Source organism: Cyclopterus lumpus, chromosome 8, assembly GCF_009769545.1.
Source record: "Cyclopterus lumpus isolate fCycLum1 chromosome 8, fCycLum1.pri, whole genome shotgun sequence".
Taxonomy (NCBI): domain Eukaryota; kingdom Metazoa; phylum Chordata; class Actinopteri; order Perciformes; family Cyclopteridae; genus Cyclopterus; species Cyclopterus lumpus.
In genome coordinates, this window is record NC_046973.1 from 6,235,673 (window position 1) to 6,260,582 (window position 24,910).

General features: G+C 42.3%; 1 protein-coding gene across 1 annotated transcript; it reads left to right on the plus strand.

Moving 5' to 3' along the window:
* The first annotated feature begins 1,778 nt into the window (after nucleotides 1-1,778).
* Nucleotides 1,779-21,419, plus strand: syt3 (synaptotagmin III). The gene is made up of 10 exons (XM_034539628.1): nucleotides 1,779-1,929; nucleotides 6,373-6,768; nucleotides 7,755-7,863; nucleotides 8,587-8,763; nucleotides 11,985-12,111; nucleotides 15,274-15,492; nucleotides 17,636-17,756; nucleotides 19,110-19,281; nucleotides 19,969-20,098; nucleotides 21,314-21,419. Exons 1-10 carry the CDS (start codon nucleotides 1,779-1,781, stop codon nucleotides 21,401-21,403), a joined length of 1,692 nt encoding a protein of 563 aa, XP_034395519.1. The 3' UTR covers nucleotides 21,404-21,419.
* The last annotated feature ends 3,491 nt before the right edge of the window (nucleotides 21,420-24,910 follow it).

The window sequence follows — 24,910 nt, forward strand, 5'->3', positions numbered from 1 at the left end:
CAAATGATGATTGACCCATTGGTCAGTTTTAGACTCCAAAATAATCATGTATCCCACTGACATTATTGACAGTAGGGCTCTTTGTAATTAAGTATGCACCACAATGAGTGAGTAAGCATAATGGGATTATTTAAGCAATAGAACGTGAAAATTAGGCTTTTACAATGGAGAGTGTCCATTTATACATTTTAAAAGTAATATATTAACTATGTACAGTTTATTGTAGCAGTGTTTTGGGAGCACTATAAGGCACACCATTTCAGGATGAATGTACTTTGAGATTCATAACTGGGTTAATTTATTTATAGTATATGTAAACTATCACTAAGTGATACTTTTGATGTTAACATTGAATTCAATGCAATCTAAAGTGAAAGAGTTGCTAATAGTGCCGAACAAACTACAAACCAACACACCTGAACAATTGTGCAGCTCCACAGAGATTACAGTTGCTTTTTGAATCAATTTAAGATACTTTATTAGAACCTTGAGGGCAGGTTGAGGCTCATTAGCGAACTGGTGTCGTTCTTCTGGCCACACGTAGACGATACAGTGATTTTATTTGCCCAGGAGCCTTCTGCTGCCGTCCCTTTAAAATGGAGGTAAATGGAAATGAATGAAGGCCCTCGAAGCATTGAACATGTGATGTTTAAATGTTCCAACAGCAATGTGCCCTTCTAGAAATGATGCCCTTGTATATTAGGATAATCCACACACTCCCTGTCCAAAGTTTTCTTTGGGAAGTCATTTCTACAAAACATAAAATATAGTTCAGTTGGGAAATATGTTAAAATCTTCCTACTGGCCAGTGTCAGCCCAATTACCAGTATTGTCAATATATTCACACAGGTAGTTTCTGCTGGGAGATCAGATGAACACACCTCTTTCAAACTCGACAGAAACCACAAATCCAACAATCAGCAACTCTGGTTTGGTTGAAATAAATCCTTATTTCATTGAGTTAAAATATGCAGGCTCTACACACAGTTGTTTTCCATCCGTTTGAACGGGCCCTCGTTCTCCAGAGGCAAACCATTTAATTAACCAAATAAAATGACAAACATGCCCCCAAAAAAACAACCTACGATGTACTCCGCCAACAGATATATTGGTCCAATTGCCAAACACTTACCAACATTAAGGACTTCAATTTGTGTCAGTGGCAATGTGTCTAATAGCTTTTTAGGATAGATAGATAAGTAGTTTGTGGATAGTGAAGATGGGTTTTTCATGATATGGCTGAACTTTTAATGTAACTTTTGCCAATCTCAATCATTTAACTGTACTTCAAATCTAGTCTAGTAACATTTACACAGCGTGTATACTAAAGTGATATTATGTAGCACAAGCGCCAATGATCTATTAGGGACACACAGATGGTTTTGGCATCAGTGTTCTCACTTAATGGGTAAGGTCACCAACCTGCCAAAGACTTGCTATGTACACTCTTTTGTCCTTACACTCACTTTGCCCATTTGTCTCCCTTTATGTCCTCCAGGAAAAGTAAGAGGGGTGGGTGTCGCTCAATCAATCATGGGCACATCAGTCTGGTCTCTGTGATCCAGACCAAGGCACCCTGCAGAGCCACTCGTGTTCTTCCATTATTGCCGTTGCCTCCTCAGCTCCCTCTGCCTCCTCTTCCTCAGTTCACACCTTGCAAAAAGGTGGACAGGGCCAAAACTCTACTTCGCTTCTACTACGCCGTCCGATTGGTGAGGGCGGCGAGGGCTGCGCTATCATTGGCTGACTGCCGGTGAGAGTGCGATGCGGATTGGAGGATGTCGGGGGACTGGGATGAAGACCTGTGTAAGAAGGCGCTGGTGCTGGTGGAGGAGCTGTGCTTCAACTCCCCGAGAGGTTACAGCCAGAGTGAACGCTGCCAGGAGTTCAGCTACCTGCTGAGAGGTAGCAACAGACAGCTGGACACAGGTAACTTATCATCAGCATTTCTTCCTTAATTTTTACAATGTCTGCATTTGTCAAGACGTTTAAATATAATAAGTATGAAGGAAGCTTTTCTCCTGTTTGCTCTCAGAGGATTCAACTATATAACAAGACTTCCTCATCTGCTCAGGTGGACATTACTTTACTATATCTTTCAATTGCAAATAGTTGGTCCGGTCTAATAATGCTCTGAATATTGGTTTGAGAACATTCAAAGCAATATTTCACCCAAACGGTACCCTTGTTATATCAAAGGCTTTTTTCAATTGATAGTTTTCTCGTGCAAAAAGAACAGAGTGGCTGTGGTCAGCTGGATTCATATCAGGTCATGTTCTCCAAAGATAACTAGCTTTTAAAATGGAAATAGTTTCAAATCGTCCGCAAGAATCTTCTCAAACACCTGCTGCAGAATATAACACTGCATCTGCCTACATGCTCAGTGTTTTCCATCATTTCAAACTACTACAATTGGCTTAGATTTTAAATGTAATATATCCAAGCAGACCACTTCTGCTAGTATATAAAGGAGGAAACTGTGAACTTAACAGACACCCTTCAAGCCTACGTCTTTGATACTTAAAAGATTTGGGGAATTGCTTTGAGGAACTGATCACCCACTCAAAAATAATTCACTCAATATGAACTCCGGTGATGATTTTCACTATCCCATTATGGTCTGAATCAGGCTTTTACACCAAAGAACAAAAAACATACTTACATGTGGTATGTGTTGTCATTAAAGCCGTAAAAGAATATTGTCTTTCAAAATATTCAGCAGACATGTTTCATTATTGCCTCAGCAACATAACATGTTATATATTTTAAGATATGCGAAGGCAAATGTTAAGATAAATGCTCATATTTAGAGATTGTTATAAGTAGTGCACACTCAGAACAAACAAACGAAGAAATGAAATATTCATCTGCTTGATGGCAACATTAAAGGTTCATCACATTTTTACGAGTCCCAAAAGAGTCTTGGTAGATTTTTTTACATTACATTTATATGGTTGTTGTCTCTGAGCTGGATTACATAATATATATATATATATAATAATAAAGAATATATCATTTGTTTTTACAAAACTGAGTAGGTGCATCGTGCGCAGTGGAGTGTATTGTGTGCAAAGTATTGTGTGTGGGTTCTCAATGAGGCATTTGGAAGTGCAGTGCACTGTTATGCAGATTAGCGTGGATATATGTGGCTCATTGTAGATTAAACAGAATTGGCTGCATGTTCCCCTCTGGAGATTTGGGATGGCTCTGTGAAGAAATGTCACACCATGGTTTTAGGCTCTGGCCCCCTTTGCTTACCAGCTGTGATTTTTTGGTGTTTGCTGACGGAAGTCTCCGAAACCCTCCGAGGAACGGCGGCCGCCGAAAGCTGTCAGCGAACGGCCTGCGTAAGCGTCGCGTTTGATGTGTTTGATGTGGAGCAACGTACAACTCCCAGAGGGCTTGCATCAGTCACCTGATTGACAGGAAGCCTCGGCCCCTCTTCACGGTGCACTTCGAGAGGCCTTTCCACCCACCCCGCCTACCCGCCCGCTTGAATCGCTTTTCATGTGTCGTGGATTATAGCGATGGATCTCTCGCAGGATCAGTGCTCGCGAAGGTCCAGCGACTCCCCTATAAAGCGAGACAAATGGAGGAGAGCGGCTCGGCCCCCGACAGTGCCCGTGCACGTTTGATCACAGCCGTGTTTTATCAGCGCACCCTGATCTGCCGACGACACACAACCTATTCTTCTGCCTCCTTGCTTTGTTTTTCCCCCTTAGGATCAATACATTAACCTTTCTTATCCTTAAACCACGCCCCTCTTTAAGTTTTGCTCTAAATCATTGTCATGTTGTTTTCCTCCACCGCTTTGTTCCTGGGCTCGATCTTTCTCTCTCCCATCGCCTCTTTGGTTTTCTACTTTTTCACACATGGCGCGGTAGTTGCATCGACTTTTATCAACCCTCCTCCCTTCCTCCCCCTCCCCCCCTACCTCCTCTGAGGAAACGAATAAGGGGGAATAAACCCAGTCAGCTTATATGTCTGTTCAACATGTGCACCAATCTGTTTTCAACCCTCTCCCTGTCTTTTCAGGCCCAGCCGGCCTCACTGTTGTTGGGATCGTTTTTCATTTCACTCCATTCCCCTTCATCACTACTGTCCCGTTTTCTACTTCATCCCAGTTTCCTTTGCCCTCATTTCCTCTCCTCCCGCTCCATCACTTAAAGCTTCTACTGTCTCTTGATCTCCATCGTCACATTCTTCCTTGCCTTGTTCTCTCCTCCATTTTTTCCCCATCCTGTCTTGTTCACCACCTTGACAGATCGATTTCCCCATCGCCCCATCCCCCAACTCCGCTGCCCCCCAATCATATCTCTTGAACAAGTGCTGATTAATGACATACACAGACTGATGAATAATTCACCAAAGACAGAGCAAGGAAGGAGAAGCGGAGAGGAGGTGGGGAGCGCAGAGAAGGTAGGGGTGACGAACAAAGAGACTGTCGCTGAGGAGAAAGCGTGCAGAGAAAGAGACAGCGAGGAATGAGGATTATATAGAGGAGCGAATTCCAGAAGATGTACCCCAGGGCTGGAGGATTGGCTGCTGTTGTTCACTCGTTTGCTCTCAGCCTGGTTGTCAGCATGTTAAAGATACAATGTCATTCACTTTTGTGAGATTTAACAGTGTTCATCGCCCCTTAAAGACACTCTGAAATTAACTGAAGTGAAGTAAAAGGGGTTTAAAGAAAAGCAGTCCCTTTTTTTGGGCATCTGGTCAGGAGTTCAGGGAACATTTTTCTCCGATGATAAGGCATCGCTGTTCTACACGAAGGTGATGATTGGCCTGCCCGCAGACAGGAAGGATTGTTAATTGGTGGCCCTCATCTGGACAGAGCCCAAGATGGCGAGAGGCAACAATTCCAGTTAGATGCTGCAAGGTGGGAAAGCCTACTCGGTTTGAGAAATCTGCACACTGTATCGTAATTAGTCCTCTCGGTCTACTTACAACCGATGAATATTCATGTTCAGGGCTGTGGGCTTATAGTTAATTTGGGCTCTGATTGGTTCTTTTGTCAAGTCAGTCATCAGAACCAAAACATGCTATTTATAAAAGAGACTTCAAATGGCTCAGGAAAATTATTAATATTCATTGTATATTTAGTCTATTTATTTATAAATATTCATAGGGTATTTACACATTTATGAATTCATGAATGTACGTATCATAGGCTTCGACATGGGCAGTTGTGCACTTCTAAACCAGATACACAACTACAAAAGTTCCCCAAAGCTCTGAAGCTGGTGTCGACTCTTTTTCTGCAGCTGTTGCTGGAACTGTCCGGCTGTTCTGGTGCTGAAATTGCGCTTTTCCTTTTATTCTGTACACTTTTTCATGCGGATGAGTCATACTCCAACCCTCCCCACACACATCTTCTTACAGCCCCAAATTCACCATCCCCTCCACCCCACACCCCTAAAAAATGTATAACCAGGAAATGCAGGATGACATTGCATAGAGACATTACTGAGGGTGTCAATTGTGTCCCCCCAACCCCTACATCCTCTCCTCTCCTCCCCTAAGAATATCCCCTCTGCCAACTTTTGGCCCCATTTTAAGTACAAGATTTATAATGTTGGATATAAGCTTCTGGGGATGGTTGCATCAATCTACGGCTTCAGCGGGTTCCTTCTCCTGCACTGTGATTTGTGACGTTGTCGTGATGCTTTTGATGCTGTGTTTGTGTGTGTGTGTGTGTGTGTGTGTGTGTGTATTATTGATCACACAATGGCTTACTCTTGATTTGTTGGGTATTTATTTATGAATACATTTAGTCATGCTAGCATGGGATATATTTGGGTTTTACAGCCATTCATTAGTCCCAGACAATGAATCTTACTGACTTACTGCTGATCCCGTGACGTGTTTCCTGACCCCAACAAACCAAATGTGGGACAAAGAGTATGTTTTTGCTGGGCTTCACCCTGTTATAAGCAGTTTCCCAGTCTTTGTTGTCCCTGCATTTCCTTAAAAATAAAATAATTTCCATTATCTGCATAGCTTGTAACTTTGTGGTGAATCACAATTTTCAAACAGCCCCATGATGACAGCCTTCTCCGGTTTCTCCACCGCCATTGGTTAGTTATTACACAGCCATTAGTTTGTGTTTCCGACTAATTAGCAGGTGTTCACAGTAAACTGATGAACACGGTAAACATTATGTCTTCTAAACGTGTTGCCATTGTTAATGTTAGCATGAGGCTCAAAGCACTGCTGGGCCTCAGTACAGCCTCAGAGAGCTGCTGGTTGCTCTACATTCTCTTCTCTGTGTAAACTCATACTTTATAATGACGTTGAGGCTCCCTTTTGTCTGTTTTTCATCTCTTTATTTTCTTGTCCCTCCCCTCCATGTCTTCCTCTGGTCCTCTGTAGAGATCTCTGTCAGTCTGCTGTCGGTCATCGTGACATTCTGCGGCATCGTCCTCCTCTCCGTCTCCCTTTTCGTCTCCTGGAAGCTCTGCTGGCTGCCATGGAGGGACAAAGAGGGCGGAGGCCTGAGCCTGACATCGGGGCTGCTGCCTGGAAGCGCCGGTGTGGGAAGCCTCGGAGGCACCGGGGGCTCGTCACTCTTACCACCCCTGCTGCAGAGGAAGGAAGGCCACTCCTCGTCCTCGCTCTACCCCTCCCTGGGCCAGCAGGGCCAGCACCACCCCCATTTCTCTGACCTGGTGGGGTTGGAGAGGGGGGAGGTTGGAGGGGTGGTTGGGGGGCCACAGGAGACCCAGGAGCCATCCTACCTGGACATGGACTCCTACCCCAACAATGCCGGTGAGAGAGGGAGCATTGTTCCTAGAAATTAAACACTAATCCCTGTCTGACTGTAAGAGTAATGTAATGCCTCGGTCAATAACTTCTCATTTTAATACACTCACATGAATTTAATCCTGAGATTTTACATATATATAGTAAAAAGAATTCATCTGTGCTGCAACAGTGTGATGAATACCGGCTATTATTCCTTTTCTTCCGTAGTGCTACATTAAAAGAATATAACATTTTCCTGTTACAGACCTAATCTCTTATTACACCTACTTTATACGTTATACTTTATATATAGGTTATACAGGAGTCTATGACTTCAAGAGGAAGTTTAAATTCTATCTGTATTTTTCTTTTTATAATTCAATTGTTTATTTCTCAAAAGAGCATACCGTGCAGAGACATTTCTGCCTTTTAAAATCCCCATTGCTAACATGCTCACACACATTTCGACATAAGCAGCTATATATATTTAAGAGACCAAAACAGAGCAAAAACCATTGTAGTCATGTTTCTGCCCATCTGACTGTTTTATCATGTTTTATTAACCGTTAAGTTACAATTTAATAATTGTACAGGCAGCCTTAACACAAATACACAAACATATTGATTAACTGAGCTGGAAGAGATCCTTCCCAGAAAGCTTGTGACGGTGAAGTGGTTGGAATCGACCTATCAAACTCAACAGGAACTTAAACAGCATTTGAGAAAATACATACACACTTTCATAAACTGATGTCAGAGACATGTTTAGGACCTGCTTTTATGAACCACTTCAGGTAACAGCTATGAGCTTTCACTCTGCTGTCCCTTATTCTGACTGTCAACGCTGTTGTTGCAGGTTGCTGATCACTATTCACAGTCAAATGTTTATGGCAGTTCTTTCATATGTGTTACATCATATTTCACGGTTGCTCATGTTTTGCTATTGTAAACATGTCTGCTCATTCCTTCCTCCTGCATTGAGGATTGTTTTGTCCATTTTACTCTGTTAGGAACTCTGAAGTTGAGTCAGACGTCTCCAGATGTCCCCAACTCAGAGGTTGGCGCCCAGCCCCATAAAGACCTGCCCAACGCTCATTCCCAGCAGCAGGTCACCTCCCGGTCAGTATGGAGTGTATGAGTGTACTGGGCTTGTGTGTGGGTAGTAGTGTAGTAGTTGTGTGTTTTTGTTCTTAAGCTCAGAGATGTAGTGGTGGATAAAAACTGGCGTGAACCTTAACCTTCAGGGAGGAGGAGGAGTGATGAAATGAAAATCAATTGAAGAACTCATGATAAAAGAAAAGAAAAGGAGGGCTCTATCTGTTAAACGGTTGTTTTTGTGAGCACACTGATTAAGAACGTACTGGTTGCATCTTGTTGGCTTTAATCTTGATCACCTCTACTGAAGGCCTTTTAGATCTTTAACTCAACTTAGAATTTTGTTTTTGAACTCTCCATATTAGTTTTTTTATTTAATGCTGATTTTAGCTCTTTTTCCCACAGAGAACCTTGCACAATTTGTAATAGATCGTAACTTGTGTTTTCTTCGTACTCCAGAAGCATCATAACACCTTGCCTTGATTAGACTGAATATGATGCATGCATCTGTAAGAGAGGTGTGTACTCGTATGCAAATAAATGTGGGTGAACTCTATTTAGATGTTTTACCCGCTGCTGCACCTCAGATTAAGCTGCCGAATCACACTGTTGCACAGCATCTTTTTTTGGTGTGTGTGTGTCTGTGTGTGTCTGTGTGTGTGTGTGTGTGTGTGTGTATGTGTATGTGTGCGCGTGCTGCGCTCTTCACTTAATATTCACCCTCTGAGCTCTAATGTGTCTGTTTAGGCCCAAGCCCATGACTCACCAGCTCTCCAGCCCTGATTTCCACGGCGAGGAGAAGGAGCAGGTAACCAGCATCGGGCAGATCAAACCGGAGCTCTACAGGCCCAAGGGCGACCTGGGCGACGGCAAACAGGGCGACAACTGCGGCAAGATCAGCTTCCTCCTGCGCTACGCCTTCAAGTGAGTCAACAAGCTCACGATGAAACCGATTACTCGCTCTGTCAGGGTCCTTTCTAATTTAGACTTTTTTCATGAACAAATCATTGCCACAGTAAGTTAAAGTTTAACCGTAAACAATGAGGCCGTCACATCACCAGCAGGTCAGCCTGAAGAAGCTGCACCAGCATGCTTTGAGGGAGCTTCATTGATTGGCACACATCCTGCTTTGATCAAAATAGAAGCTTCACTTTTCAATCGTTCTTCTTGTCCATGTCTAATTGCCGTAGCACCAAACACGCAGGTGGTTTTCATTCAATGTTCGTACGTATACTTCCGAAAAGTGAATCACTGTAATTCGTATACAACCCACGTACGCGTGAGCCAGGGCTGCAGCGAAAGGAGCCAGCTGACGGTGTAGAAACAGACAAAGTCCGGATTGGGAGGATGTCAGGATGAATGGATGGGTTAATAAACACACGACTTTCAGGCAGGAGACCGCTGTTTGTGTCCCGTGTGAAACCAAAAGCCACCGTTGACTTATATAACGCCATCAATGTAAGTAATGGAATAAACATACTTATTTTAATCCAAACGCTGATATTTTCCTAACCAAGTAGTTTGTTGCCTAAACAAAAGGTTGTGAACTGCACAAAATTGAGTTTGAGACGGTGAGGTATAAATGGGGAAAACACCATTTTTTATTTATGATATGAATGTTTAAAAATACGAAAGTGCCATTAAATGTAAGTGACAACGTGCACTTTATGTACTGTGAGGCACAGATTGCTGTAGTTACTTTATTTTTGTTCCTGATGATTCTCCGTGGAGTATTTTCTACTGGAGAAGTACCTCATTGGCGTGTGCCATGCTGTGAGGACTGGCTAACGGGAGAGTGTTTATATTAATTGTGTGTGTGGACTGTAAGCCAGGGTGGCTGTGGGTTGTGGGGAGCAGTGTGCAGCTCAGTCTGTCTATGGCTCAGCTGGCAGTCCCCCATTTCTGCACGTCCCGACATGAAGAAACATTACAAAAGTGCCGATGGTCAGAAAAGAAAGGGAGCGAGAGGCCGTTTGAGTCATGAATTATATATGGCGAGCCACTTTAAACAGCAGCCCCCGTCAACGCATAATACCACCAGAGTGTGTTATAGCTGGCGTTACTGATACACAGAATGAGCAAGGGACGGCCAGAAAGGTTAATGATGAAAAGTATTCACGCGTCCCCATTTATAAAGATAATTTATGTTGTGCGGTTACTTGCGTATCGTTACACTTGAGACGAGTTGTTTTAGTGAGAGTAGAAGAGAGGGAGTGCCTTGGGAGTAAAACAGACAGGTGTGGGCATGTTTGCAGACACACACATGTAGAGGTGTGTGAGCACTGAAACCCTGATACGATTGGTATGTTAATGTGTGAGACCCGATGTTGGGGCGTAACAGTCAGAACAACAGTGTCAATCTTCTACAGATCCTCTGAGATAGCCATTTCTATTGACAATACCATTAAAAGCTGACACATTTCCACTGTGGGAATAACAGCTAGCTTCCGGGCATTGTCTGCCAGGAACAAGGCCGTGAATTTCTCTCTGTGAGTGAAAATCTTGGTCTGGGTTCAAACTCAATTCTGGTTTGGTTTTAAGACAGGAAAAACCTGCAATCTTGTTTTCGTAACAAACAACGAATGAAGGAAGGTTTCTTTTTTTTGTAATCATTTCCAGTTATTATCCACGCTGGCTAATCCCAGTGACCACCAACATGTCTTAAAATGATACCGAATTAAAGATCTTCGATACATATTTAAATTGGGGACGTTTTTTCTGGCTGAGCCGGAAATGTAATTTCCCCCTGATTTTGATGTGAGCGCAGAGTGGGCGCGTTTAATCCGATCGCCTTTAATTGGATGTGATTCAGAGGTAAACACGTGTCCGGATTGGCCGTGGTCGTGTTGTCAACAAGCGTATCTTATTTGTGATTGGTACAGACGGACAGCGGATGTTATAACTACCAGGGTCAGTGCATGGCGTATGCCCCTCCGATCATTCTTTAGCTCCAAAGTTCACGCTGCCCTCCGAAAGCAGCTAATGAAGTGCTGACACACTGGTTAACACGGGCAGACACAGTCTAACGAGGTCTGATTAAAGGCCTCCGAGCCGTCTTCATCTTCTCCCGGTAATTAAATACATAATGAACGATGCGTGAGTCGCAGCGATGACTGTGGATGGAGCATTCGAATGTAAAGGCGTCTGTCCCGCATGTGTGTGCGCTCACGCGTGTGTTTACACATATTTGTGTGCGTGACAAAGAAAGACGCCGGCTACAGTGCTTACATACACATTAGTGAGTCAGCATCTGAGTGGTCCGGTGAGGATTAATAGTTCTATTTCTAGAGAAAAGATGCTGATCAGTAAATGTTTATATACCGATATTTGTTATCGTTAAACATTTTTATGACAATTATCACAGAAAATGCAGCCTTTTCTTTTTGACTTGTTATTATTGTCAGTATTATTGTCAGTCAAACAACACTTTGAAACTCTTTGCCACATATATTATTAGATATTTACATACACAATGAATGAGTTTGACTTATCATCAAAAAAGAACTCAAACAATAAGTTTATTAATTGGCCAGTCGGTTGGCAATTTAGAATTTACCAAAAAATACAAATAATTTTGTGTAGAAGTATCATCTAAGCTACATCTCTCCTTTGGTAGCTGCTGCTTTAGAAATAAAACAAGAACAACAATTATACAAATATGAAACAAAAGTATATTCAAAACTGATGACACATATAGCACATGGTTTAGTGAAGGGCCGATGATCAGCCCGATGCTAACGTGGAATATGTTTTAGTTGGAATCTGCTCCGTATATATGGCCCGAAGTGACAGTAGAATAAAGGGTACTGTGTTGAAGATTATTAATGAGACAGACTCTCATTGGCCGTGTGCTTCTATGTAACATTGCCGATAGTGCAACCAGGATACAGCTGCAGGGATGACACACAAACACACAAACACGCACACTCTATTTTGGTTGTTCCTAGCCTCGGAAACACAGCACCTCCCACACCAGTATATGAGTAGAAAGCCTGCAGGTGTGTGTTTGTGGGTGTGGGCCGATCCTGTCTGGGTCTCATAGATTATTTGTGTACATTTGTGCGACCCATGACATGTTATGCCTTTTTTATGAGCATGTGAAAGTCTGATCTCTGTGTGTGTGTGTGTGTGTGTGTGTCTCCCAGTACGGAGCAATTAGTGGTGAAGATCCTGAAAGCTCTGGACCTGCCGGCGAAGGATGCCAACGGCTTCTCTGACCCGTACGTGAAGATCTACCTACTGCCAGACAGGAAGAAGAAATACCAGACCAAGGTGACTCTCACGTCCACACTCACCTGCATCCTGAGTGGAAACAAACACTCACACATCATCACCAGGTCTGACTCGCCTGCTGCTCGGACGACCCGGCCTCCTCACGAGGGAATCATTACAGTCTCGCTAATCTGGGGCATAATTTATTCAACATGATGTGCTTCAGACTATTACAGGGCGCCGCTAATCAACTTCTGTGTGTTATTCTGGTATTTGAGGACGATAGAGTCAATGTTTGACTACATTTCGGGACATTCTGTAACAGGAAATGTACCCTAAGCCCTCAAAACATCCATGAGGTATGAGGTCAAAAGCCTTTACAGATGTGAGTTGTGGTTTTGTTTTAACCTCATAAATATCAGTGGTACTTTTGTGCAGTGTTGTACAAAAAAAAATGAAGCTTTCAGTGACAAAGTACCAGCTTGAAATGTCTCCCCTTTGGTTTCCATCCTTTGTGTGACTGTCTCCTGTAGATCACAAAAGCCCCTTCAGCCATTGAAAAGAGTGAAAGCTTCAATCATTTGCATAACACTGCTTCCCTTTTGTTTAGACTGTAGATGATTGTTTCATTTCAGTCACATGGAATTTTTACACCACTCATTTTTTTTGCCAGGCTTTTATCCCTCTAACTAATTTCAAAAGGGAAACAGACATCACCTCGTAGATGTTGGAGCTTTGTGTTTCTGGTTTTCTAAAGGCGCCGTGTCTCCACCCGCCGCACGTTTAATTCCAAAGCTAACAAGTAATCATCAAGTGCTAATAAGCCCGAGTGACAGACCCGCTCACGCAGCGACACAAGTTAGATTTGGAAAATCGAGAGTGTGTGTCACATTTTAATTATCAGCAGCTTTATTGCACGACAGCATTTATACCAAATGCTTTCATGGCAAATAAATCCCGCCAGTTAATCAACAAATAGTGTGCAAAACAAACGCAGACTGCAACGTGTTCAAACATGATGAGCAGGAAATGAATCGTCAGAGGGCATTTGTCTGATTTTTAAATGATCCATTTTATTCGACTCGTTATCGAGGTGAAAAGGAAAGAAAACAATAAACAATAAATACAGTCACCAAGAGGAAATGTGTTGTGAATGTTTAAAAGAAAGAAAGCATGTACCTTTTACATGTTGGGAAATGACATATTGAGCTGTAAATGTCATTTCATTTTAGCGGGTTTGATTTAATTCTTCATCCCTCAAGAAAAGGAAGAAATTCCCTTTTCTCCCTCTTGTCAGTCGGCGTGGTAGAGGTTAATTATGTTGCTCAAGGTCAACGGCACGTACGGCAAATCAAAGCCCTCTGGAATATCCTTCATAGGAACGTAGATCAATTTAAAATACAATTTCATGTCATTTGCATGTCTGTTTTTGCTACTTTCAGCACAACGTGATTCCTCCTGCAGGCAGTTAATCAGAGCTTTTATATTCACAACAAGTCTTCTCTGAGGAAAAAAACATTGGTTCATAGGAAGTGATGCCTTTTATGTTTCTAATTTGTTTTGGAAGAAGAACAAGGTGGTTTTGCAGGAGCAGAAAATGAAATGTGCCAAAAAAGGAAAACAAGCAAACACTACTTTATAACTTAAAAAGATTCAGTACAGGAAAGACCACGGCAACAAGAGCTCAGTGCCAAAGATGATAATAAGGATCTCGTCAATTTACTGCTTTAAGAAAAAAGTGTGTTGACCAAATATAGCTCCAGTTTTGGAGCCACTTTGATAAGCAGAGTTAAAAAAAATGTATGTGAGGCTTTTGCATTAATTGTTACATTTAAGTCAAAGGAAGAATAAGCAACGCGACAAACTCCCGCGGGTCGCTTAACTGTGTTTTATTAAGACATTTAGAAGCACTTTGCTAAACAGTTTGTAGTGAAAATGTACTCTACTGGGCTGCGGATGGAATATTTTTCATACCAGCAAAATAGTCTTGGAGGATTCTGGACGCATCTACAAAACATAATTACATTAAGTCAAACAAAACGCTGTTGTTTTTGGAATTCAACGCTGAAAGAGACCTGAACTCATGTCTGTGACTGGAATGGAATCGTCAATGCAAATGTCTAAAATGTAAAAAAGGATGGTGGCATGAAAGGCACAAACTGGGGATAAGCCAGAAATCAAATTTGATAACGCTTTCAATTATAGCACAAACATACTGTGTAATTATTCAGATCTGGCAATAAGGGCTTTAAGAGGCAGGAAGAATGTGGAAGCAGTGTTGATGCTACAATTAAATTAGATCTAGTTTAATTTAATTAAGAATTATGACATATTAACAAAACATTCTGAAGTGAATTGTAGTGTTTTACAAAAAAAAAAAAATTATTATCAATAATTTAGTGTGCCTTATTTTTGTTGCTGGGGAACAAAACATTAGGCTAAGCCTGAGAAGAGGGGGCTACCTGTGGAGCTATAACCATGAAATTTATAATAAATCCCCTCTCTCATCAATAAACCTTGCACCGCTTTCACTATACGGTACACTTATATCCATCGTATACACTTTGCATTTTTTTTATTATTACATTTTTCTTGAATGTAATATGTCCTGCTCTGCTATTTTATTGTATTGTATATATTGTGTATTATTTCATACTTTATGTTTATTCTCTAACCTCGATTGCTGCTGCAACAACCAAAGTTCCCCCTAGGGATGAACAAAGTATATGCAGTATATATTTATTTATCTATCAATCTAATATATATTATAGTTTTGCGATCCAATATTGAATCTATCTGATGCTCAAAACTGGTCATCATGGCGGATACATATCACAAACCTGGTGGTTTATTGGACAACGTATGTGGTCAGTTTTTTATATATTGACCAAATGAAATGTCTTTTCCTCCATATGTTGGCCACTATTTTTGAGAGTAATTCTAGCAGAGGTAATGGTACTTTACCATCAACACAAAGCATTGATTAGTGTGGGCGAGCGCACCCCTTATTACAGTGTAAGTCTGGGGTGTGTAGTCTTTAAAAGAAAGTAGTCCCATGTTAGCAACCTTTTCACTGTAATTATACAACAGGGTTGTTACCGGGTAGACTAATAATCCTCATTCTCATGTACTAATTGGTGCCACGTACAAAATAATCACTGTCGTTTGTGGTACTCACTGTAAAGTGTTCCTGAAGGCTAACTGTCCGTCTCTCCCTCTCAGGTCCACAGAAAGACCTTAAACCCGGTGTTCAACGAGACGTTCCAGTTCGGCGTGCCGCTGAGCGAGCTACATTCCAGGAAGCTGCATTTCTCCGTGTACGACTTCGACCGCTTCTCCAGACACGACCTGATCGGCCAGGTGGTGGTGGACAACCTGCTGGACTTCAGCGAGGGCAGTGGGGACAAACCCGTCTGGAGGGACATCGTGGAGGGCACCGTGGTAAGGACGAGGCTCTGCTGCAGCAATAGAGGAATCGCATTCTTTTGAAGGAGATTAGATTAGGTGACAGTGGAATGAGCCTCGTGGCGAGATCGGCCCGTCGCAGATTCAAATCACGGGCTCGAGCGGCGGTGAACAAGACGGAACCAGAAATTGAGCTAATCAAACATGACACAGGAGATTCAATCCTGGATTTCAAGTAGAAGTGCGTGCATTCATTGTATGAAAATGAATCTGAATTACCGTTTAGAGGAAATACAAAAATAAAAATCGTATTGCAGTATAATAACCAAAATGGTAAACACAATAAGATGCACACGTGGGTACATATAATATAAGTATGTACATGCATACACGTCTCAGATTCATAGTATAAATTAAATTAAATTCACAGATATGTATATATGGCATGTACACAATATGCGGGTTTTGTGTCGTACAGTCTGTTCATCTCATACTTTCAAAACGGTGACTATATTGAAGCAAAGAAAGGCCAATTCTCAAAAGCAACTGAATTAATAACTTTTTTAATTCAACCACTGCTTAATACTACTGTATGTTCAAATAAAAAATAAAAACACTTAATTTATAGAACTGACATTCATCTGAATTAATGTGGCTGGTACAAATGTTTGCAATTGTCTGAAATCAAAGAAATATCAAAGTAATTCCCAAATCTACTAAAGCTCAAGTATTCAATATTTAACAAGATGTTGGGGGGGGGGTCACTCACATGTGCCAAGAGACAGAAGTTCAGAAGATCAGGAGTTATATGGAGCCGGGGAGTGACCAGAGAGAATAAAATAAGTGAATGGAGGCCACGTTTTGGTTAAATCGTGCACACGAGACGTAATTGGCTTCAATCTAGTTAAATCATTCCCACGCTTTAGTTAATTTGTTTAAAAAGAGATTCTTATATTTACAGAGAAGCACAGCAGATCTGTCTTTGAGCTTCGGATTTAAGTCCACCGGTAACATGAAGTTTTCCATTATTAAGTCAATAGTATCCTCCAAGTCAGTATATTTCCAAAAATACAATCCACACTAATTGCAAAGTAAGAGTATTAAGCAGGTGGTGGTTGTCATGAATGACTAATGCCAAAATTATGTAATTATTTAATTTGGGCCCACGAATTAATCAAAAATAAAAATTGTGAATTATATTTCTCGTGCACACATCGTGATCTCAATATTTCTTTGTCTCTCTCAAATGGCCACTTCTGGGCTCAGTAGAAATAAGAATTCAAACCACATGAATTCAGATCGCTGATTTATGAAAAAAGATATTCCAATTCCACCCAGTCATCGCTAATTACATATTCAAGAATAAACATCTTGTGGTAGTTCAAATAATTATCTTTTTACTTTCACATCACTCGGGGAAGCGCGCACCTTATTGTCCGATGTCTGAAGCTCATATTCTGTCTCGAGAGGATCAACAGAGCATATATTCTTCAGACTGAAAGTGGTCTGCAGTATAGATTCATTCAGAGTCTGGAAATGTAAAAGCACAGCTCAGGAGAGTCCAGATTACTGGACAGGCACCGCTGGCCACATCCAAACTTTTTATCACACAGTGCCCAAGTAGATTTATATGAAATATTCATAGAACGCTATTAGGAAATTAGACGAAGCAGAGTCTTAAATTGTTTTGGCATCGCTATTTCATTTATTTAATAAGTTTAAAGCATCGGCCTCTTAGCGTATTTCAGTGTTGCACCCAGGGAAGTATTGATTAGTGAAGTTTAAAGCCACGAAGGGAGTCATCATGCCACAGTGCAACCTGAATACCACCAGTGTCATTACTGCGGTACCACGGACACCACGGGCAGTGAGAAGATCAGTAAATGGAGGGGGGCGGACGGACGGGGGTGGGGGTGGGGAATCGTCACTTCTACTTATCACTTTCCTCCACTCGGGGACATCGACAGATTGGCATTTGATTCATTTACAGTGACGGCGCATCGCCTCTGCCTAAACACTCTGCCTGTCCGCATTAGGATGCCTGCCGTCACACATGTAGCTCTTCTCTGCCTTCAGACGATCGTAACACAGCAAAGAATATCTGTCTGTCTGTCTGACTCTGTTTCTGATGTCGTGTGTGTGTGTGTGTGTGTGTGTGTCTGTGTGTGGTGACCTACAGGAGAAGGCTGATCTCGGGGAGCTTAATTTCTCGCTGTGTTACCTGCCCACTGCAGGCAGACTGACTGCTACAGTCATCAAGGCCACCAACCTCAAAGCCATGGACCTGACTGGCTTCTCAGGTAAAGGATTAACACACATACACACACACGCACACGCACACACACACACACACTCACACCATGCTGCTGCGAGACTTCCAGTGAGCAGTCTGAAAAAGCTGTGAACCCATTAAAGAGAAACGACAGAGAACAGCTGTCTAACGGTGACGCACGTGGATTCCTTGAGTTATTTTTGGTCTACGGCTTATTCGGACTGAACCAACATGCAGTAGATCTATTTTTAAGTGTAAACATAACAAGTACACATGGTGTCAGTTTCTTTGAATAAAAGAACAATTTAAATGCTATTTAGCACCAAATGAAGAATTTTCTCCACCTACAACAGCCTCAACAGACCAGAATGCAATACAGCTGCAAGATACAGTGAGTTGCATTTTGACTGAAGAATGCACCCCCATCTTTTACTGTAAAACCAAGAAGTTTGTAAAAAAAAAAAGGTTTGGCCCTCATGTTCAGGGTGCAAAAGAAGTGAATGACCATAAACCTTTGCTAAATAATTCCTGAAATGCATGGAGTATCGACAGTTTCCAATTTTGAATTCACTGAATTCTGAAGTTAGATTTATACTTCCACACATAGAGGTGGAGTTATGCATAATAAATATTCTACCCGGAGCCATAAAGTTCATTACTTACAAACACAAAAAACTGTAAAAATGAGGTGTTCGGTTGCGATAAAAATCAGCTGCAGGTGTAGCACCAATTACATCTGCAGTGAATAGACAAAAAACAACAGTTTTACCCGTGAGACTGATGTTAACAAATGTGATCGCTAATGCTAATATTGAATTAACGAAGGTATTACAAAAGCTTTTATTCTTTTGTTATCCTTCACCCACAGGCTTGATTGCAACGGCAATGAAATCTCAAATGATAATGACCACACGCCGTAATTATTGCCCCAGTGATCCCCAGATAATTGCAGTGCCCTCGAAGATGCTTTAAAATGCAGCTTAAAATGGAGTCGTGGGTGTGTGTGTTTTCCCCGGCTGCTGTCACCGAGCTGCACGCGCTGAACGGATCACCGGAGTGATTCAACCTGTGATGCTTTTCTCCCTTTTGTGTTCTTAATCCAGCTTTGCCAAGGTGACTTGATTTTCATGCCTTTTATGTGTTACAGACGCGGATACCTGTGAGCACAATGTCTAACAGCGTTTGCAGGAGTCTCCGCTTATCTTTTTCTCTCTGCTTCCTCCCCCCCCCCTATTTCCTCCCTCTCTCTTTGTTCTTTGCTGCTTCTCATGCCAATTCCTTCTCTTCCTTTCCTTCTTTCTCCCCCCACGACTCTCTTTTTTTCTTTACTCACGCCTCCCATTTTCCTTGTCTCCCTCTCGCTCGCTCGTCTCTCCTCCAGACCCGTACGTGAAGGCCTCTCTGATCTGCGACGGGCGGAGGCTAAAGAAGAGGAAGACCTCCATTAAGAAGAACACACTGAACCCCACGTACAACGAGGCGTTAGTGTTCGACATCCCCAATGAAAATATAGAAAGTGTATCCATCATCATTGCCGTGATGGACTATGACTGGTGAGCGAGGCAGAGGTGTTGTTATATCGTGGCACGCTCCGGGGCCTTTAAGATAAAGCTGATCATTACTGTGAAGTGTGCTGCTTATTGAATGTGTGTGTCTGCACACAAAAGCAGTGTGATCTTTGCTGTCGCCGTTGGGTCCTCACATTTTCGTGGTGTTGCGGCTGTGTTGAACACGGTGAAGGGCCCCCGTCACGAGTCAGCCTCCTGGTGGACGTTCTACTGTTTTACATAGACGAGGGCCTCATGAATAAGCATGATTTATGCTAATGGTGACGGAAGAAGCGTAACCCTGCCAGTGTTTGCCTGTCTGACGCTTGCAGCAACACTTGGCTTGTTGATGTGTTTGTGTATAGATGCACCGCCTCCCTATTATGTAGTCTGCCCTCCATTTGGCATCTCCATAGGTGTGTGCTTTTGTATGTTTGGCTGTGTGTATTTGTGAGCTGCTATTCAATATCCTTCCTCAGCAGCTGTACTCTTTTCCTAATACTCAAGGTTGATAAATGAGGCTGTCTGCCTGCTTCTTACAAGATATGTCTCTCTCTCCCTCTCTCTCTCCCTGCTTTATTATGTCCTCGCTCTCTCCCTGCCTCCATTCGATTCGCCTCCCTCTCTGCCTTGTTCATTCTCTCTGTCGCTCCGTCTCTCCTGTCCTTGCTTCCTTCCCTCGCTCCATGTCAGTATTGGTCATAACGAGGTTATAGGGATGTGCCGTGTGGGCAGCGAAGCTGACGGTCCAGGGAGGGAGCACTGGACGGCCATGCTGGCCAATCCACGCAAACCAATAGAGCACTGGCATCAGCTTGTGGAGGTAATGAGCATAGGATTGTGTGTGTGTTTGTGTGTGCTTTTATGTTCCATCTCCTACCACATGTGTTATGTTCAGTTCTTCTGTTGGTTCTGGGCCTGATAACCAAAATGATTTTTCCAATTAGTGAAAGTAGCAATATTAATGTTTTAATGTTTTAAGAATAGTAGTAATTAGTAGTAGTAGTAGTAGTAGTAGTAGTAGTGATAATATAGAAGTACTGGAACAGAAACATTAAAGTGTCATATTCACATCAAAGTGTTTAAGTATGAGCAAGAAGATTTACTACATTTTCAAATAAAATGAGCTCTATAAACTGACTGGGCCATTATATATTTATGGGTAATTAATCTGCAACAATTAATCGTTTGAATTGTTCTCCTTGCCAAACCTTAATCAAAAGATAAGCAATACATTACTAATTATAACTTTAGGTGAGTTTATGAATACAATTCTTTCCCTCTGAAATATTGTAGCATAGTGCGGAATACGTCTCATATCTGATATTGTAGATATTAAGCTTAGCTAAGCTAACCCGTCATTAAACCATAACATTTCTTTATAACACTTTTCTGTGTGAGGATTAAACAAATAAGATATATTGTGTTATTATATAACCCTAAGAGGTAAAGGTAGGTGGATGTTGAGCCAGGCTAGCTGTTTCCCTTGTTGTGCTACATGAAGCTAAACCAACTGGCGGCTCGCTGTAGCTTCATAGATACCGAACAGAAATAAGAGCGGTATCGAGCGTTTCATTTGACTGTTGAATGAGCTTGTTTATCAAAGTCTTTTAGATACAGGACTTGAGTAAAGGTAGATACTTGCTTTCCGCCGCCAAATTCAGTATTAATTATCATAGTAGAACATGTAGTGGTGGTACACTGCAAAAGCCCAAAATCTTTTAAAAACGTGTGTCTACTTACAAGTCAAAGTATCGCCTAATAAGACACCTAATACACCTAATGAGACACAATCAATGAACAAGTAGGGACTTGTCTTTAGACAATGCATCTTGATTATCTTGTTAAGCGAAACAATACTTCTTTTGAGTACTACAGGCTTCTTAGGAGCCCTGATGATAGCGAAAGAAAACCAGTGGAAATATAATAGCATTTAATCAATTCCTCATTGTTTAAAACGTGGTTCTTTTCATCATGAATAATTAATTTCTGTATTTCCTGGTGGAATTTATATCTGTATTTTTGTATTTCCCTGCAGGAAAAAGCAATTGGTACGTTCGTGTCGAAGACTGCTACAGCCTCCTCCCCGAAGCCGAACATCGTGGTGGACAGTCCTCACTCCGATTAAAACTGTGAGCTTCTCCGATCGGACATATTGTTTTTTCTTCTTCTCTTATCTGCATGCTTTCACACATACTGAGTGAGTCATTTCTAGGCAACAGTGCATTAGAATTGATATCACATACGATCCAATTCCTCTTTGATTTCTGCTTGCAAACAGGCCTCACTGTATTGGAATATCAAAGTGCATTCACCAACTGTGCAGCAGATGCTCTCCGGTCAGATTTACACTGGAAGCCTTTGAAGGCATGACCTGTGTGATGAAGTAGAGGCTGCGCTTCCATCAGATGTAGGAGCTCTAAAGCAGAAGCATCTGTATAATCTTGATGTTATGGGTTATGTAATGCATCTCTCCCCCCCCCCCCCCCCTCCCTCCACACTTACATTACTGCATAGTGTTTATATATTCGCTCGCCCCCTGCTGTTTCTCTTGCTTAATCTGCCTCTTCTCCCTTATCGTCTTTCCTCAGGTCGCTATCATCTCTGCAGCTCCAGACTTTCCTTTTCTTTCCTCTCATCTGTGAATAATTCTCTCCATCAAAGAAAGAGAGACGCGGAGACACACTGCTTGTGTCCAACTGCTAGTGCTGTTTTGCTCCTGCTAATGAATCCTTCAAGTCCTGTGCAGAACGAACAATATCCGTCACGAGCTACACTTTGAGCATCAGACACCACACATTTACAGACACACGCAGGTAATAAATGGTACAGTAGGACGCCACTGTAAATGTGGGCTCTATCAAGGGAACCGACGCACACACACACACACACACACACACACACACACTCACACACACACACACACACACACACACACACACACACACACACACACACACACACACAGAGAGTTTTGAGTGTGTTCATAGTTCATGTGTGCTTTAGATTAATGTATTTCATCTAGGAGGAGCGTGATGTAACAAACATTTCTCTCTTGAAAAAATAAAAAAGCCATCCTAGAATGGCCTTTTCAACCGGGACCAACGGTTCATGCCCTTGTACAGACTATAAAAGAAGAAAATCACTATGTCGATATTTTTCTTTGCAATATTGGTGTACAGCATCTGCCGTACTGTGTGGGAAAACATCTCACACTCAGTACTCAGCAGGACAAAAAATAATTCGAGGTGGATTCTCCCGGCCATGTTGGACGCCTTTCTCCAGGCTCCGCATCCTCTTGTTTCAGACTTTAATCGCTTATTTTCCACAGAGGACAGACGACACAGTGTCCGGTGGTCTTTATTGATGTCAGAGGAGTGAAAAACGAGGACAGACTCATCGGTTTAAGCATGTTACGCAACCTTGAAATGTGTTCCTCTTCCTCGTGCTTTTTGTCACCATCGTCGTGGTGCTCATCGACAGCAATTTTTTATTATCGTTTTGCTCCGTTGTTTGTGTGATACAAATACGCGTATGTCCATCAGCAAGGGATTTCTCAATTCATGCCATCTTTACAGTCCACTGAAGACGTGACGGTGTGACTTACTTGATCGTCCTCTGCTTTCTGGCCAAACTGGCAGACTTTCTCCTAATGGAGGACGACACAGGTTGAACCTGCCTTTAGGATTGGACCAGCATCCGTTTGGAGTGCACTCGCCGGAGGATACATCCCACAGGGAAAGATGTCACCACTCTGCTTTATTTTTCTATCATTCTGGGACTGTTTTTCTTTTCTCAAGAATTCATCGTCTAGCTTCAACAAAAAAAAAAAAGATTTATCTTCAAGTCCACATCATCATGTCCCTGACAAAACGTTAGAAAGACACACATGTCCGTATTGCTTTGATTAGTGTGTTTTTCCGTGTTTGTGGGCGTGTTTGTTTTGTATTTGTGCACGTCTGTCTGTGTGTGTGTGTGTGTGTGTGTGTGTGTGTGTGTGTGTGTGTGCCTGTGTGTCACTGTGACCTTGTGTGTGTGACACGTTTCTGTGCTCAGTCCCTCCCTCGTCCTTTGCTGTCTTTGCCTCCCTCACTCCCCAAATCCCAGCATCCACGGACACAGAAACGCTCGGAGCCAAATGTGTCTATTGTCCCGTGTTTTTACAAGGAGCCATTTTACGTGCGTGTGTGTGTGCGTGTGAGTGTGTGTGTGTGTGTGTGTGTGTGTGTATGTGTGTACTATACGTGCCTCATTGCACTAGGTTGGGAAACACTGTCTTTTATAGACATTAGTTGGTATCGTGTATGTCGTAATCAGAAATCAGCTGCCAATCATTCAACCCTCCTCTCCTCTCTAACCCTGATGTAAGTAACTGTGTTGATTGTGTACTTCTTTCAGTAATTTGTGTACTGTATGTCCGAAGGAAAAAACAGATGGCACAGTGATTGAAAATGTAATTGTTGGGGTGTGTTTACGTGAAGGGATAATTTATTGCGGCCTACAGATAATGACAAATTTAGATCCCCTTTAAAAGCACGGCGACAAGGAGGTGTCGTGAGAAAATGAGCGCCTGGAATCTCTGCACTTCCTGTGAAAAGCGACACAGACTTATAAAGCCACATCTGTCACTGCTACTACGACTACTATACCGTAAACAACAGTGCAACACCTCACTACAGCTTCCTGTATTGCTACCGTTGCCGTTTCTTTCTCTCTCTCATCCTCTCACACAAACACGCGTCGGTGCAGGAGTGTGTGTGTGTGTGTGTGTTTCGGGGTGGGGATCTAGTTTCGTTCTCTTACTCACCGGCGTGCTCGATCGGGTATACGGGAGGTGACACATCCCGCATCATACCTGCACGTATTCTGTGTGGTTTGTCAGCTGGGGGATTATTGACCAGCTTGTATAAGTAGATATGATATTGATCCATTGGTCTCGAGGCCCCATAATTATCTCTTTCCCAGCCTCTCTCTCTCTCTCTCTCTCTCTCTCTCTCTCTCTCTCTCTGCTGGTGTCTACCCTATTTAGTCCTTGTGTTCCTGCCTGGTGATAGATTACAAAGCTTATAGTGGAACCAGCACATTCCCTTATTCTCTCTCCCCTCCCTCTCTTTTTTGTCTAATTACTATCTGATTACTCATTCTCTCATTTTGTCCTACAGCAGCCCCCCTCCCACCCCTCTCCACACACACACACACACACACACACACACACACACACACACACACACACACACACACACTCTACCTTCCCCCTCACCTATCCATGTCTCTCTCTGCTCTTTTCTATTGCTCCCTCTTCTACCCCACATCCCTCCATCTTGCCCTCTTTCTTTCTGTGTATGACACCCCCCCTTCCGTCCTCTCTAATCTCTCTCGCTGTCTTGTTGTGTTAGTGCAGTTCTGAATGGTCATGGGGAAACATGTTTGCATGCTTATATTAACATGAATGATGTCAACTTGATGCAATGAAAAATTATATAAGTGATGCTTTAAGCAAAATCAGACAATGAACTTGATACTAATCCTACTAATGACGACTAAATGGAGGCCCAGCAATTGTTTATCTCTGTGGTCAAAAACAACGATGATGAAAAAAACATTGTTTATGCTGTATTTATCTTTCTTGAATTAG